At 34.5% G+C, this 17,760-nt stretch overlaps 2 protein-coding genes across 2 annotated transcripts; one reads left to right on the forward strand and one right to left on the reverse strand.

Moving 5' to 3' along the window:
• Positions 1-1,107: 1,107 nt before the first annotated feature.
• On the reverse strand, positions 1,108-5,802 carry LOC145570725 (cation/H(+) antiporter 2-like). The gene is made up of 4 exons (XM_081629892.1): positions 5,650-5,802; positions 2,608-3,606; positions 1,533-2,449; positions 1,108-1,375 (listed from the first exon to the last, which is right to left on the reverse strand). The coding sequence occupies exons 1-4, from the start codon at positions 5,800-5,802 to the stop codon at positions 1,108-1,110; spliced, it is 2,337 nt and encodes a 778-aa protein (XP_081486018.1).
• Positions 5,803-7,693: 1,891 nt separating this feature from the next.
• LOC145642554 (protein S-acyltransferase 10-like) lies at positions 7,694-17,760 on the forward strand. Its single transcript, XM_081693758.1, has 11 exons — positions 7,694-7,971; positions 8,056-8,173; positions 9,005-9,079; positions 9,168-9,236; positions 9,472-9,609; positions 10,025-10,058; positions 10,643-10,752; positions 12,131-12,217; positions 12,413-12,496; positions 13,688-13,753; positions 17,413-17,760. Exons 1-11 carry the CDS (start codon positions 7,884-7,886, stop codon positions 17,585-17,587), a joined length of 1,044 nt encoding a protein of 347 aa, XP_081549884.1. The 5' UTR covers positions 7,694-7,883; the 3' UTR covers positions 17,588-17,760.

Genomic DNA, 17,760 nt, shown 5'->3' on the forward strand with positions numbered 1-17,760 from the left:
ATCGCCACACACGCCCCTGTCGCCGCAGCGCCAGGCCTGTCGCCAAGCGACAACCTGTACTGTGGTGCTGCAGTCAGTTTTTCCACGCGTTTTCATATTTTGATAAAATTTAAGCGTACGAGGGGTAAAACTGTAATTTCATTTAAAACACTTCTTTTATTCTAAATAAAACCCTTAAAACTCAATTATCAATGCTATTCACATTAGGGTTCAAAAGAACCTTCTGGAAGATTCTAGAAGACTATAATCAATCCTAATTGCATTAGGAATGATAAATCATAATAGGCCCTCCTCTAGATCATTGGGCCGCATATAAAGATCAAACCGGGTCCAGTTTAGAAATTTGGTCATAACTTCCTCATTATTCATCGGAATTGGGCTTATAATAATATATTGTTGAAAAGCTCTTTTCGAACCCGATCCAATTACACCATTATTGGACCCTTGCCATGGACCAAACTAAACTGGATTGGCCATTTTCATAAAACAGAGAGATTGAAAAGAATTAAAAACTAACCGCAACACTAGACTTTCCACACTTTCACTTCATTCGATTATGAATCGACGTGAAAGGTACTCATCACTGGGTTTTATTTTGGAGAGACACATTTGGGTGTCTACAACAACCAATTTAAAACTTTACATAATATTTGATTCAAGAAAAATAAAATAGTCATAATACTAACATTTCCGGGCTACCTGTAATAAACTCAATTCTTTTATAAATTTCTACAAGTTGCAAGAGTTCCAAGCTAGTAATAATGTTGTACTCTAATTGAGTCTAAGTAAGGCAAAAAAAAAAAGTACAAAAACTAGCAACTCTAATTGATTCCTAACTAAACTACATAGACCTATCTGATAAATATCTAGCTAATGTCTAAACAAATATATTCTCAGTCTTGATCAAGACAACAACACAGCTAAAAGATTGGTTGAATTATTCACCACATAATCAAGAGATGGCTGTTAGACTATAATATCTGCAATTGTGAGTCAAGAACTCAATATATGTACGAAACTACGAATGTACACCTCCCATGACTTGGAGTCTTTACTTGAACATAAGAAGTAACAAATCTTCATCACAAGACATACACAAGTTGTCAGTCAGTCTAATGGAGGCTTATATTGTTGGATAATCAATATTGAGCAATTCGGGTCAAATTCCGATGAAGCCAAGAGATCACCCACATTGCCAAGTTCCGGGCATTCTTCCCAATCACTCATTCCAGTAGTTATGGGTGAATTTCGGCGTCCCCCATTCCCAACTACAAACAATTGGTACATATCTATAATGTCTCTCAACGCAGTCGCTGTTTGAGCTCCATTCTTCACATGCTTCTCTATGTATGCCACTTGACCAGAAGTAACATACCTAATAACCAAATATTGCCAAAATAAATACACAATTAATCACCTTCATGCTTTAAATTTACATGTGTGCATATGGGTAATATGTCCATTGTCTATAATGAAGGTCATGTCATGATGAATAAGATGAAAAAAAAATCATAAAGCTTCACACACAATACCTGTTGTAGAAATTCTCTAGAAAGGCATCATCTGCCTCATCTTGAGCTCCACGACTTGGCATTGCCATTAATATTTGCTCATTATCATGTGATGCAATATTGATCCTCTCTGGAGTGTTTTCATTTGAAGATGTTTGGAGAAACCTAATGACAGTAAGGTTCATGCCGAGATGCATTGCAATGTATGTACTAAGAGACAATGCTTCACGATCATCAGGTCCACCAAAAAACAAAGCTGCAACATGTGGCTCTGAGTTTAAATTAGCTGATTGCGAGCACCCCATAAATCCACGATCAACAAGAATGGCAACTGTGCAAGGGGCATGGCGTAGCACTCTTTGATTAGTTGTTCGTATACCCTCCTTACCGCTTTCCATTTTTCCATCTATTCTCTGATGCTTATGAAAAGGGAGGATTAGAACTGATGCTCGTAAATCTTCAGCTACGTCACACACATCCTCAAACATTTTTGATATGGATGAGACAACCTTCAATTGGCGAATAAATATTCCTGTCTCATGTATGAAGTCATCTACACCATCATTGATCTCCACTGCATCATTCCCACCATAGGTATCATCATCACTTAGTTCGTCATCCTCTAACTGGTGATACATCTTACTCGTTCGCTTCTTTGGAAGAAGCTCAACCAAGTGCATAAGGTAAGCACATAACGGTAAATCTTTGGACCAATTTAACCATCCGATAACTTTGACCATAGTTGAAACATTACGAGGACCATGAACACATGCCAGCACCCGTAGCTCTGTTTCTGGATTTTGTTGCTCAAGGGGTACTGCCCTATAAGCGAAGGTATGACTGTCCTTCAAAACAATAAAAGTAATGGCGATTCCTGAAATTAGCGTATTCAAGACTATTGTTATTAACATTACCTCAACGAAGTTATTATTCCAATCCTGCAGAGTCAAAGTGAAGATCAATTAGGTGTAACATTAATATTAGATTCACAAGAAATCTATATAATGAATTTAAGAAACTTTTAACAATTTTGCCAAAACGATACATGTACATTATGAGTGTAAGTATAATCTGTCTTAAGAGCAGGTATGCTTACTGTTTTCAATCTTATAGCGCTTAAGATAATGACGTCAAAGTGACCTTTAAGATTAAGTAGCAAACCAAGAACAATCCCTTCTTTCAATGGAATCTTCAATCGATGACAAGCAATGAGAGTGCCCGAAATCTTGCCACCAATGCTTAACAATAAAACCACCATAATGCCTATCAAATTCTTAGGGATAGTAGCATCTTCGACGTTAGCTTGAAAACCAGTGTAGCCAAAGTAAATAGGGAGCACAAAGGTATACACAGAATAAGATAACTTGTGGCTCATTGTTCGAGCAGTTTTTCCTTTGCGAGGGAAAGTCATTCCAAGAACCAATGCAGCTAACAAGCTATTAGCAGATCCCCATCTATCTACAACACTTGCACTAAGAAGGACTAAAAGAAACAAAGGGGCAATTTGGGTATTTTTTAGATACTGACTATCAGGACTTAACTTGTTAAGCAAAATGGCTATATGTCTCACTACAAAGCTAACAACGGCTGTGAAAAGCAAAGACCAAACCCATTCACCCCACTTAAATCCACGACCTTCAACAGTCTTCATAACAAGGCCCCCGCATAAGATACACGCGATGTCATTAACCAATGAAGCACATACAGCTAAACGGCCAAAGTCAGAAGTTCCTAGCTTTAATTCGGCTATAAAGCGAATAACAAGAGGAGAGGCCGAGTTAGCTACTGCTAACATAAAAAGAAACATGAACGATGGAAAACTTTCATGTTTCTTTATAAAAAACTGAAACATCAAGTATGAGATGGCTCCAGCTATGAGAATACATGGTAATGCAGCAGCAAATGCAATAATACTCGCAGCACGTAGGTGACGCTTCATATAAGATAGATCTAGCTCAAGACCAATTAGAAATACAACACACGTTCTACCAAAAAACGCCAACACGTTATAGTAGTCAGATGAGTTCGAACGGAGGAGGTATTTTTCAAACGGCTTTATCTTAGCCAAAAGTGATTGATTGATCAACAATCCAGCCTGTTTTAAGAAAAATAGCATTAATCATTCTTAGAATCTATAATTACTACTAAAAACATCTACTACCTCCGTCCCATAATACAGTTCCTACTTTCCTATTTTGGAGATCTAAAATATTGTTCTTGTTTATGTTAAGTTGTATATAATACAATTGTATAGAAGATATTTATATGCCGACTAGGATTAGTTTGTTACACTTGGAAATGATATTGGCACACCATAAGTTGATTTTGGCACACCCCTATATGAGAGCATAGTTTTTAATGCTCCTCTCACATAGAAGTGTGTCATTATCAATGAAGGGTGTGCCAAAATCAATTCCTTTTTGTTATGCTCAGAAAGTTTGTTACAGATATTTTCTGTAATAATTGTTGTATTAGTAGGCAGTAATACATCATTATCAATTTGAGTTATCATTACACAAAATATTTCTTCCTTGATTTTCTCTCCTCTCTAAGAATCTTCTTAGTTTCTATTTTTAAGTAACAGGTAAAGACCATCACTTTTTTAACTTTATTCATTATAATTTCTAATTTACCTTTGAATTTTACACATGCCATGTACTTTTTTCATTTTGTCTCTCTAACTGTTGCCTAATTAGAGCTGTCAAAAGCTGACCCGACCCGAAATACCGACCCTAACCCGACCTATTAACCGACCCGTAAGTAACAGGTAAAGACCATTATAGCATCACTTTTTTAACTTTATTCATTATAATTTCTAATTTACCTTTGAATTTTACACATGCCATGTACTTTTTTCATTTTGTCTCTCTAACTGTTGCCTAATTAGAGCTGTCAAAAGCTGACCCGACCCGAAATACCGACCCGTCTGAACTCGAAAAAAATGGTGACCAGAACCCAACCTGAAACCAACCCTAGACCCGAGTTGACTCGAGTATTTGAGACCCGAACCCAAACATTAAACGACCTAGAGACGACCCGACCCGAATGTAACCCATAAATTATTGACCTGAACCGAAATTGACCCAAACCCGTTTTAACCCGTCAAAACCCGAATTCAACCCAACATGTTCCTAACCCGACCCGAATTCAACCCGACCTATTCCTAACCCGACCCGAATTTAACCCGACCTGCTACAAACCCGACTCAAATTTCAACCCGACCTATTACAAACCCGACCCGAATCAACCCGACTTGTTATTGACCCGACCCAAATTCAACCCGACTTATTATCGAATCAATATGTATAGGTCGTTATCTCATGTTGGTATTGGAACGGAAATTGAATCCTAACTCTATTCCTTCAATATTTCACTTTGAATTTTAAGAGGTTAGTTTCACAACATGTTTTTAGGGACGAATTTCAGGGACGAAACATGCTTTCCGCAAATTATTGACTTGAACCGAATTCGACTCGAACCCGAGAATGACCCGACCTGATTATAACCCCGTAAATAATTGACTTGAACCGAACCCAACTCAAACCCGAGAACGACCCTAACTCGTTTAAACCCGTAAAAACCTGAATTTAACCCGACCTATTTTTCACCCGACCCGAATGTAACCCGACCTAAACCCAACCCAAACCCGATAAGATGTATGACCCGACGTGACTCGACTCAAGCATGACCTCACCCGAACCCGACTTGCATATGTTACGACATTATCCCCTATTGACCCGACCCGAGATGACCTGACTTACACTAACCCGACTAAAACCCAACTCGTTTACCAGAATTGACAGCTCTACCTATAATTGTAGTTTTCACTATTATTAATCTATTTCATCCACTTTTTCCTTCTATTTCTTAAATACCGTAAAAAAACACAAACAAGAATTATATTATGGGACAGAGTAAATATTATTTTTATCTAGAAACATCAAACACCAAAATCTATCACTAAGATTTTTTTTGTCCTTTTTATTTTTTTGCCTAATTAGATTTAGAATATATTACTAAGCTTGAAATACGTTTTAAAAATTGCACAAATGTAAAATGACTAAAATATAAAAAGATTAAGGTGTCAAAAAAAAAAAAAAAAAAATAAAAAGATTAAGAGGAAGAAGAATGGACGTACAGTAATTTGAGGAATAGGCGTTGGAATGCCAATAGACTTAACACCAATTTGAAGAAGGTGAGAAACAGAAAGAAGTAGGGATGCCTGCAAACCCATTGCTATTACTGGGTTAAATAAGTCATTCCCACACAATACTTTTCGTGTAACATCCATTTTCTAGTTTTTTTTTTCCCACAATTTATTAATCTTTTACTAGTTTTTAATTTTTATTAAAGATGAATATAAATGGCTATAAAATTGAATTCGTGACAACAATGCTTAAAAGCGATGAGAATACTGGGAATCCCTTTTCTCCCATCTTCTTGTATAATTCCAGCGGCCAAGTGTGTAGACAAATTTTGAAAAGTATGATAATTTCAGGTGTTATTGACATTGAAGATGGGGCGAGTTGGAGAGAGAAAGGTTTGGTTTGCATGTTAATTTTTCTTTTCATTTTTTTTCTATTTTCTATTCAATTGCTTGGTTTTTTTGTGTATCTTTGATGGAAGGCCAACTTTTTAGGAATTTATTTAGGAAAACCCTTCAAAATCAATTCCACTCCTACACTTTTAATTACTTGCATTTATTTGTTATGATATAAACAACTCATAATCACTTTAAATATGTTTTAAAAGTATTATTATATTGTTCAAATATTTGACAAAATTATACATTGATCAATACTCCAATATTCATGCTTAATCTTACTTGAAACTTTCTCTTTAATATCTTAGTCCCAATATATTAGACAAATTGAAGCAATGAGAGAATTAATGGAAAAAATACCTTCTTTTAAACTTTTTAAGGAACAAAATAAAAAGTTGTCTGATGTCGTTACAAAATACTTCCTCCTCCCCACCGATGTTTTTCATTCCTTATTATTTATGATGAAAACTAGGAATTACAATGCGTGCGATCTATATAGCCCTTGTATCGGTGACCTTTATGTCATAAGTCTATTTGCATGATATTTTATACTAATAATTATTTGCATATAGGCAATAAATGTGGAGGAAATTACTCAACCCAAAAATTAAAACTTAACCAAAATTAATTATTTGAATTGAAATTGAGCTAATAATAAAAAAAAATTGACTCATGTTTTAACGTTAACCAAAATTATTTGAACTAAGATTGAACTGAATCTGAAATGACCTGATCTAAAGTCTACAGATAAACCCATTTTAACTCAAATAAATGAGGTTAGATCTAGATCCAGGTTCACCTAAACTCGATAGGTCTTGACCAAAATCCAATCTGTATCCGTTCATATTTAGACCCAACTTTGACCCAGGTAAACGTGACTCGAGTTGATTTAATTTGTCAGGCTAGAATCACCCGTCATTACTCAATTCAAATTATCTCAACCTGTCATGGGTCAATTGAAAATCCTGAAGTGCTTGATTTGAGATAGCGCGCCATGTTCGACTATTTAGCCGTCAAAAAACAAATACTTCCTCCGTTTTTTTAGTTAACATCGTTTGACTATTACACTATCTACACATTACACTTTGATTCACTTTTGTGATTTATAAAATACGATAAAAATATAATCATGTGAAATCTTGTTTGAATCGTCTATATGTATATTTTATTAAATCCACTTTTTATAATTTTATAATGTTGATAATTGAAGTTATAAAGAGTTTAAAACATGCGCTAGCAAGCATGGTAATAGAATGGTGCCAACTGGAATTATGTTTTAATCTAATTATGTTTGCAAAATAAAAACCGATTTGGATTTATTTATCGAGTAGATAAATTCTAAGAAGCAAATTTACTAAATTTAGAAAAGAACAATTCCGTACATTTTTTTTTACAAAATACATTTCTCCATTTTTTCAAGAAAAAAAAAAAAAAAAAAAAAAAAAAAAAAAAAAAAAAAACATTTTTCTTCAATGAAAAAGTAGATTAATCATTTGTGACTCAATTAATAATTTTTTGTTTTAATATTAGTAAAACAACCTTTGAAAAAGAAAAATAAGTAAATTTACTCTTCAATCAATGCGAATGGATATCTATCTATTGAGCTCGATCAAACCACTCAACTCAAGTACAACAGCACTACAGCAGTACACAGAAGAAGCGCGACTTTCATCCCAATTCACCACCATTATCAAACCTCCAAATTCCAATTTTCAATTTCCCTCTTTATAAACCCTGGAATTTCAATTCCCCCATTTCAAATTCGAATGCTACAGTAGTTCATCCCTATTATGTGACAAAATTCATTCATTATCTTCTACTGTAAATACATGAAAATGGCGGCTTCCTTTTGCCGGCAATATCGCGATCAATTATCTGATCGTTGCTTAAACTGGTTTCCTTGTCTTTCTGATCCAGGTTCTTTTCTTCTTTCTCTCTCTTCCTTTTTCTCCGCTTTTAGTGGGATTTCTCAAGGTTTTGACTTTGTTCTTCTTTTTTCAGGTCGAAGATCGTCAATATGTTTGAAAGTTGCTTTGGTTATGATTCATCTCATTTATCTGAGTGTTTTGTTGATTGCTGATACAAATAATCTCATCCAAACTGCTAAGATAAACCCTTGGTAATTTTTTTGTCGCGAATTGTATTTATTTTCATTAATTTTTTTTTTTTTTTTTTGGAATTTTGGGTAATTAGAAATTGTGGTAGTAATTAAGATGTTTATTTGCTTAGCTGGGAGGATACAACGCATTTTAGCTTCTGGTGTTTTTTTCCGAGTTGTGGGTTTTTAGAATTGTATGATAATAGATTCATATATTGTTCGATTTTGATTTTTAATACGAAGTATATAGAGTTTGGGATTAAAAGTTTACAACTGCAATTATATTTTGTTAATTGGATATTCAATCTACAAAGGGTCAAACGAGGTCAATGATGTATCGAGTATAGGGCTTGGTGATAGTAAAATCTGAAGTTTGTGTTCCAGGGAGGTGCGAAAGGGTAGAGGGGGGGGGGGGGGGGGAATTGTATCACTGAGGACTTGAAATGTATTGTTGAGCTATCATTGGTTAACACATATAGAGCAAACTTTAATCTATTCATGATTCTGTTGCTTACCACTTTAGATTATCGAGGGATTTTATGGTGTAATCACATATATATTTTTTAATTTCTTAAAATTATTTATTGTAAACTTGGCTAATTCACCTTATTTAAAGGTGTTTTGGTCCAGATCTTTTGGTATGGAGATTAAAAAGAGTTGATACATGTGCTTTTTTTCTTTTGTGTCCTTGGCTCCTTGTCATGTGATGGAATTGCTTGCCTTGTTTTACTATAGCAAATCAAATTTGCTGGGAACCAATGATTTGTGATACTTGCATTCATTTGTTATTGTTGAACATACATGGATTTTTAATATCTTTTGTGCATGATTTCTTGTGGTACTTTCTTCCAGGTACATTGGACTATATCTTTTGCTTTTTGTAGCAACCTTGATACAATATTTTGTAACTTCTGGTTCTTCTCCTGGGTAACTTACTAAATCCAATTGCTCTATTGTCTTTATAATACGTCAAATTGAGGAATCTAAATAATTTTTTTTAAACCTGTTTTTCAAGTTATGTGATTGATGCAATGAGGGCTGCTAATGAAGGATATTCCTTTAGGGTACTCTGTATAAACTCAAAGTAAGTGCCAACCCAATTTCAAGTCACCTGCTTAATGACTTTGTCTTATACTATTGTCCTGTTGTCATTGTAATTGTCCTGGTTTTGTTTCGTGCTTGAATTTAACATAAGCAACTAAGTGAGTAGTGGTACATAAAAAATGTGTTAGTGAGACATACAATTTTGAGTAATTTCTAACTTTTATTATATTTGTTATTTTATTTAAATATTACTCGTTTATGATGATCAAGCAAAGACAGCCTGCTACGAGTAATAATGGGAATATAGTTATTCCTGTGGATGCTAATACTATTGGAAGAAGCTTCCTTGGAAGTAATGCACCACCTTGGACCCAGCTGGTGATGGAGATGTATCCTCCTGGAACCTCGACAAGGTATGCCAATATTTTTTTTTTGTCTGTCCATTTCCTGTGATTTTATCTGTAGTTGCATGTATTGTGTTTGTGCTTATGGTCTTAAGTGGTAATTATTATTTATCATTAATGGACAGCTTAGCTGTGTGAATTGCAATACAAAAATACAGTACAATTTAATTGCATGTTTCCATGTTGTCAGAAGTTTTTGTGGGCTGTAATGCTCTGGCTTTTTTTTTTTTTTAATTAATGAAACTCCACTGTTATTTGGCACATCAAAATTATGGCAAATCTAATGGGACTCATGACAAAATCTTAGTCTGCTAAGTTACGTATTTGCTGCATTTCTATAAGCTCTATACATGGAACTTAGTGTAATGTGTTTTATGTTTGGTGATATTTGTTCTTATTTTGTGTTTATCCTTTTTCTTGGCAGACAGTTGACCTGCTCATATTGTAATGTTTTACAGGTAAATATTGTCTTGTTCTGTTAGTCAGTATACGTTACATAAGTTGATATTAGAAAAATTGAAACTCTTAGATGCTTTTTTTTTGCCGCTTTTATTTCTTTTTTGTTCTTGTCAATGGTGTTTAGAACTATTAGAAGAAAAGTAGTTAGCTGTCTCCTAAATAAGTCTCTGGAAATTGACTTTTTAAAATTATGCTTAGCGCATGATTTATCTCAGCACAGCTTAAGTTGTGGTTTTGAATAATCTGAAGTTTCATTGTCTTAGTCAATGTTAACTAGCTTAGCTGGTGAGATCTGTTGGTGGTGGTACTTGTGGCCTCCATTTATACTTATTTTTATAATTTTCTTGCTTGTATAAGAGTTTTATAGTGTTTGGGATAGGTGTGGAGCTGGGTGCCTGCTTGTTGCTAATTGGCCAAGACCATTTAACAATCAAGATCCTCCAATCTGAAGTTATAAATAAGTCAGATTTGAATTCTAAGCATAGGCTGGAAAAGAGGGTTAGATATCAATTTAGTTAGCTCTACATTCATTACTTTAGTTTAACTACTGAATCTGCAATGTGTTTCATTGTAAATTTTGCAGCCTCCTCGAGCAAAGCATTGCCATGATTGTGATAAGTGTGTTCTTCAGTTTGACCATCATTGTGTTTGGCTTGGAACATGCATTGGCCAGGGTAATCATTGTCGTTTTTGGTGAGTAAAAGGTCTATAATATGTATTAAATAGTATTGTTGCCTGTGTTACAGATATCTGGGAATACTTTATATATATATATATATATATATATATATATATATATATATATATATATATATATATATATATATATATATATATGATCTGAATTTTGCTGCTTGCTAGAAAGAAACAAGGTAGGTTGATTATTGTTGTCAAGGTTATTCCATTTAAAGCACTTATATTTTGGTTAGTGTAAGTAAATAAATTAAAGGGAATGGTATTAAGGTTGCAACTTGCAAGTGTTTTAAAATTCAAGGTTGTGCATCCGCATTTATATTATGCACTCTCTCTGTCCCTGAATGTTTTGCTCACTTATTATGGCACAATGGCACATAGTGTTAGGTGTTTGGTAAACTCATGTTATATTGATGAACAAGTAGATGTGATTTGAGCTAGCGGAGTATTTTTATTTTGGATGTCAGAGGGTTTGAGACCTTGGTTCTAATTGGGAAAAAAAAGGTAATTATGAAAAAAGGTTTTCCATTGCAATCTCTAGCACTATGCAAATTAATTTGGGAAAAAAGGAAAGTAAGGAAAATAATGTTGGGATGAAGTGAATATCTTTCATTAATTTACCTGGAGATGGGTATGAGTAACACATGTTTGCTTGTAGAGATGCATTGCCTATGTGAGATACTCCTTTCAAATTACCCTTAAAATCATGCCGTTCTGTCTTACTTCTTACCTTATTCCAAAATAGCCGCTAGGAACTTGTCTTGGCTTGTGGAAAACATCATATAAAATTTTGGCTTTCATAATCAGATGTTTTTCCCCCGTAGCTGGGATCATTCTACCATGTCATTGTTATCTAATTCCTTTTTACTGTAATTAAATGGTGTCAACTTGTTGACTTGCATGGCATCAGTCCTCTTCCAGGTGCTGCTGCCATCATAATATGCTTTATTTATGTTAGAAAAAGGGTTTAACATGTAATATTATATACTGTTTGGTAGTTTTGAGGTGATTGAATGAATGAATGTTGTCAAACTGTTAAAGGGCTGCTTGTAATTTACTTCTTACACAAGGGAAAGCATATGTACTTTCTATCTTAGAAAAAATAAACTAATTTAGTTTTAGTTTGCATTCTTTTCTTATCCCACATAGTCCGTCAATTTTCTATAACATTATACTTGCTGTACTGAGAAATTTTTGCTTGAGTTCTACATTTAATTGAGGTGAACAAATGTTGTGACAAACAACATGAATGTTGTTTTCTTTACTTCATCATTTGCCAATGTTGACAATTATGATGACAAAATGCTCTTTACTTTTCCATATTCTTTATGTGGGACTTTCTACTATGTTCTCGACCTTATTTTTGTTACAATTGTAGGTGGTACATTTGTGAAGAGACAGCATTATGCCTTTGGACTGGCATTTTGTACGCTTCGTATCTCAAGGCTAACATATCTAGATCTTGGTATCGACTTTTTTCTTTACTACCTTTGTTTTGGTCCCACTGTATCCTTGTACATCTGCTTTTACATTACAAAACAATATAAAAGTATGTGAACAGTTTAAAAGTTGAATTGTTGCAATTTAAGGGAAACATATGAAGTTTAATTCTGTGTTTTAGTTCATTTTTCTCTATATGATCTTATCTATCTTTTATCAGGTGGATGGATGCAATCATGATAGTATTGCTCATCACTTTGTCAATATCTTTGGTCTTTCTGGTGCTTTTGCTTTTATTTCACAGGTAATTACTATGTATTTGCATATCATCCTTATTTTTGTGTTTTCACTTTACACTGACTCTTGATACTTTCATGGTATTCATTTCGACATGCTCCTGGTACCGTCCTTGTGAAGCATGCTATTGTAATGCTTTGTGCAAAAAGTCCATTTTGAATCAGGTTTTTGAAGTATGATAGTAGCAGTTATTTATTTGAAGTTTTGAACAGCATAATGTTGCCTCTGAGTATTCAAGAAGTAGTGACTAAAAAAGCAATTCAATTATCCAATTAATGTATTTAGGAAAGGGTGGGGGAAATATATATTGTGTACTTAGCATCACTTGCTGAAGCTGGATTTTCTATCCTTAGTTAGCCTAAGTCATTAAGGAAAGAGTTGTCGTTCTTATGTGTTTTTATATTTAATCTTTCTTTTCCATCATGGGTTTATAGCCTTCTTTTCTAGGCTCTTAGATGAATGAGTGGGCCAGAAGTGTTCTTTCTTCTGAGGCAAACAAGGATAAAAGACATTAGGCTTGGTGTATCAATGATTATGTCCCTTTGTTGCATGTCTATTACTCTTATCTAATAATTGTCTATAATACTTGTAGTATGGGATATATGGAGCATGTGTATAGTGGATGTCTAATTAAAGTACTTTGTTGGAATGGCTGTATCAGATTTTTATTTGTTATCAATCAATCAATCAATCAATCAAAGCCTTAATCCCAAAAGTGGGGTCGGCTAACATGAACCAAATTTGATTATTCCGTGTAGTCATCAACATAAATCTTTCTCCTCCATCCCTTACGATCCAAAACTTCATCCTCACGTAAATCCATGCACTTCATATCCTTCCTCACTCCTTCCAACCAAGTCATCTTTGGTCTCCCTCTTCCTCGTTTAATCCCTCCATGGTCCCACTCTTCCACTCTTCGCACCGGTGCACCCTCGGGTCTCCGTCTTACATGTCCAAACCAACGCAGACGATTTTATTCTATGATTTAAAACAATCTTTATAATCTCAGACAATTTTATTGTATTTTCAACTGTATCCAACATTTTATCCAATAATCTAGTGTTTGTGACTATCTCCCCAGTGGTTTATTTTTGAGAGGCATCTCCTCATATTAATTATTTGTTAATGATTATTTTAGCTATCAGGTTATTATTTTTAGTAGTTTCTGATATTGCATTATGGTGACATATCTCTGCAGTTATCTTGCTTTAACAAATCAAACTACATATGAGCTTGTAAGACGTAGGCGAATCCCATACATGCGGTCAGTGCACTTTTCCTTTAAAGTGTCTATTTTCATTTTAATTGAATGATTGTTTACGTTGTCAAAGCTCTATTTGGTTCTAACTTTTTTGTCTAAATAAATTATATTATTTGAATTCATCAGAGCTTAATCTGTTTGACTTGAGACAACATGAAATAAATAAGTCGAAACTAACATACCCTATATGCTACTATGATATTGGTGTGAGGAAATGAATAATTTGTATGATTACTATTTACATTTACTACTATACTATCTTTTTTGTCACTTATTACCCCCCTCACTCCTTTGTGCTTTTTAGCACGATGAGTTGTAGCTAGGTAGTTGCGGTGATCTTGTGATATCCCCTTTTCCCCTATGGCTGATAAATTTGTGAAAGAAGGAGAAATTAACAACGTAACCTTTTTTATTTTATTTTTTATATTTATTTACTTTTTCTTCCTATCGCTCTTGTCCTATTTTTCTTGTTAGCTGACCAAAGCTGATTAATTATGTCACGAGAAAAAGGCATACTCCCTTTGTCCCAGAAGCTCTCTTTACTTTGGTATGCTCTGAATTAATATAGCTTTGAACTGAATTTAGTAATTAAATGAGAAGAATTAAGGAAGAAGATGAAGATAATCATTTATAATAATAATTATAAAAAAAAAAAAAAAAAAAAAAAAACACACACACACACACACAGGATAAGTTCTTCTAGAGGCTTGCTTCCTCCCTAGATGTACACCAAACTATTGTAACTACTCACTAATGTTCAGCATAATAACCTCTCCCTAGTCTATTCTTATATATTGAATTACTCCTCTAATTAACTCACTCATTTTCCTTCTCAGGATACAACTAACATTAGTATATTGCACTACCTTTTTTACCCCTCCCAAAATACCATTTCATAGCAAGGTGATAAATAGTCCTTTGATTGCTGATTTGTCATTTTGCTGATAAAGTGTGTTTTGCTAGGCGTTAGTGGAATTAAACTGTTTATCATTTCTGTATGAGGGTGTGGAGGTCAAGCTTGGTTGTGGGAAAAGAGAAGTGTTAAAATGTAATAAAAGGGGTCATTCCTTGAATAGAACCTTAAATGAAAACGTAAGTATGAATCACATGATGAGATTTTTTTTTTTTTTTTTTTTTTTTTGGGTGTGTGTGTGTGTGGGGGGGGGGGGGGGGGGGAGGTCCTTGAATAATAGAACCTTAAATAAAAATGGAATTATGATCAAATTATGAGATAGGGTTATGGGGGGACCGGGGAAGTATAAAGAGAATGTTATGTCAATATTATATGACGACGCCTCTTGTATCAAGTTAACAAACTTAATGAGGCTGTCAATTTACCACCAAGCTGTGTTCCAATTGTTGATTTTGAGCTACTAAAAAACTATTTTTAGCACCTTTTAACAATTACTAAAAATTAATTAGTGCTACTAGCATCATGTTTAGTTGCTCCTCAGCCTTTTTAGGGTTGAGAGCAAAGAAAGAAAAATGTTTGGCATCGTTTTTTGTTTTCTGTTTTCTGTTTTTTTGAAAACTAAAAACAGGAAACAAGAAAAAGGTGTTTCCACTTTTCTATTGTCAGTTTTCAAAATTATCATGATTTTAATCAGTTTGACTAATTTTTAATTCGTTATATGACATATATCATACGATTTTAAAAAAACAAAAAACCAAAAACAGAAAACCACAGTGATGCCAAACGAACCCTTAGCTTCTTGATTTTGCTATCCTGATTAACCCCGGCTTGTTTTTGTTATAAATTAACCCTAAAAGCAAATTTAATCTCACCTATGGCATTAATGATGCATAATTGAGTTAATGTTTCATTTAAATGTTAACCATGGTTAACATAACTAAGTAAATTCCACTAATGCCCTTGCTTTCCTTTCCCTCTCCCTCTCGCTATTATTCTGCCTTATGAATTGCTGTCTTGAACAACCATGCCCACTCCGTACTAAACCACACTTAATTGCTGGGGAAGCACCGCAGGCTGCCCCCCTTACTTTTCCTTTCTCATTATCTCCTTTCTTCCGCCCTTTGTGGCTGCATGGGCTGCTTTGCTCTAAATTGTCTTCTCAATCTCCTTTCTTCATCCTATGCCACCCACTCCTTTTTAAACCCCAACGTCTGTTTCCATTGCCTTCTCCATGGTAATGTACACATCCCACCATGTAGTGCACCACAATGGTGCACCCCTTGCCCGTAGCCAACTAAAAAACCAAGCTGTGTGCAACAGATTGCTGGAAAACTGCACTTTTGAAACCCCCCCCCCCCCCCCCCCCCCCCCTCTTTTATTTGGATGGAATGCTACAAAAGTAGGTGAATTATATACGGGAACCTGTAGTTATACTAGTGCAGAATTTAAACAAACACTATCAGGAACATGAAGCGCAAGAAAGATTTTTACGGGGAGTCTTTTGGGGGGGATTCAACTAACACTCTTCTCTATAATAGAGCAGCAGCACGGTTACAAACCTATTAGACACGAGGCCTAACTTGATTACTTCTAAAAACTCAAGTTCCCTATTGCAATTCTCTCTATTCAAAAAAATAGTGCTCTTTCTTTAGCTTCTACTCCAAATTTATTTCTCTAAGACTTCACTCAAAGCATACACAACACAGGGAAACCACAACCCGATACAAGTATTAGCAGATTTATTGCAGTATGTAGGCCATAGATTGCAGAGAAGCAGAAAGAACAACGTCCAGTATTAGCAGATATATTGCAGTGATTTATTGATTAGTACCTTGCAGAACAGTTAAGCTAATGACTTGATGCTTCCAACCTATCCACGTCTATCGCTTAGAAGATGAGTAGTTTGTCTTGCAAAGCCAACTACCACCAAACTTCTTTTTAATTTTTTCATTGTTACAACCGTTCCTTTTTTTAGCATCAAAACAAATATTCACTGGGTCATTAAGACCCTTGATATTCCAACTATATATTATCAGGTAGTAGATGTGTAAAAAAACTTAATCATCTTCCATATTTCTTTCTTCTTCTATGTCGATATCCATAGGTCTTTTAACCTTCCATTATCTGCTATGTAGATTAGTTATGACAGAATATTCTGGGGTGGTTTTGGTTTGAACACAGCTCTAACAGATAATCACAATTAATTCCTAATTGCATACTCTTATGAAAGAATGGAGTTTCATTATACGCATTCCTGTCTTGATCTCCAACATTAAAGACTCAAGCTGAGGCTTTGTTACATCAATTTCAACAAGAGTTCCAGCAAATGAAATTTTTAATTGTCTAGTTGTACACTCGCCAGCACAAATTAGCACCCTAACAATTTAGAGGAAGGAGGAACTGCTCTGAAGGATTTCATGCCAAATCAAAATTAGGAGCCCATGATTGGTAGTTATAGGTTTATCCCCCTTAACCCTTATCTACTTAAGTTGGTTATTGGTATGTGCATACCGTATGTGCTCTATTTAATTTGGTGTATAGAGACTAGAGAGCCGTAGGGCAGATGATGTAGGCATGATTTAATTTGTGGTATTTGGTGATATCATATTATTTTTAGATTTGAATGTGTAATATCTGGTGTGTTGAAAAACTTGTGCCAATATCAGTCATGCTACACTTTTATTTACTTATTTATTTTATTTTTTTTAATAATGCGACACTCATTAGAGAATATTCAAATGAATTGCAGAGCGATTCCTGAAAGAGTATATCCTTTCAGCAACGGCATGTGCCAAAATTTTTACAACTTCTGCTGTGCTCAAATTAGCATATATAATCTGGAACGTTTGCCAACAGCTAGAGATCTTGAAGTCAAGAGCCAATCTCTTGCATGTTCTGATATTTTATGCTGCCGCTGTTGTTGACATTGTGCCTGTAGTGCTCAAGAATCATAGTATTAATTCGTTAGTTTGGCCACCTTGTAAAAGTCCATGGACATATGTGGTTTTTGCCTGGGTTATAAATTACTATCACCGTATGCCAGAAATGACATTGTGTGCCCTTTCTGGTGTATTTTGATGGGATTTGAGTTGTTGCA

This window comes from Chenopodium album, chromosome 1 (genome assembly GCF_948465745.1).
Source record: "Chenopodium album chromosome 1, dcCheAlbu1.1, whole genome shotgun sequence".
NCBI lineage: Eukaryota > Viridiplantae > Streptophyta > Magnoliopsida > Caryophyllales > Amaranthaceae > Chenopodium > Chenopodium album.

What these genes read in the sequence shown, in the direction of transcription:
- LOC145642554 (XM_081693758.1), top strand. Translation starts at nt 7,884, where the DNA reads ATGAAAATGGCGGCTTCCTTTTGCCGGCAATATCGCGATCAATTATCT. An exon ending in ACTGCTAAGATAAACCCTTG is followed by an intron (nt 8,174 to 9,004) that starts GTAATTTTTTTG and finishes ACTTTCTTCCAG; the next exon opens with GTACATTGGACTATATCTTT. An exon ending in CTTTTGCTTTTATTTCACAG is followed by an intron (nt 12,497 to 13,687) that starts GTAATTACTATG and finishes ATATCTCTGCAG; the next exon opens with TTATCTTGCTTTAACAAATC.
- LOC145570725 (XM_081629892.1), bottom strand. Translation starts at nt 5,802, where the DNA reads ATGGATGTTACACGAAAAGTATTGTGTGGGAATGACTTATTTAACCCA. An exon ending in GCGCTATAAGATTGAAAACA is followed by an intron (nt 2,450 to 2,607) that starts GTAAGCATACCT and finishes TTGACTCTGCAG; the next exon opens with GATTGGAATAATAACTTCGT. An exon ending in CTAGAGAATTTCTACAACAG is followed by an intron (nt 1,376 to 1,532) that starts GTATTGTGTGTG and finishes TTTGGTTATTAG; the next exon opens with GTATGTTACTTCTGGTCAAG.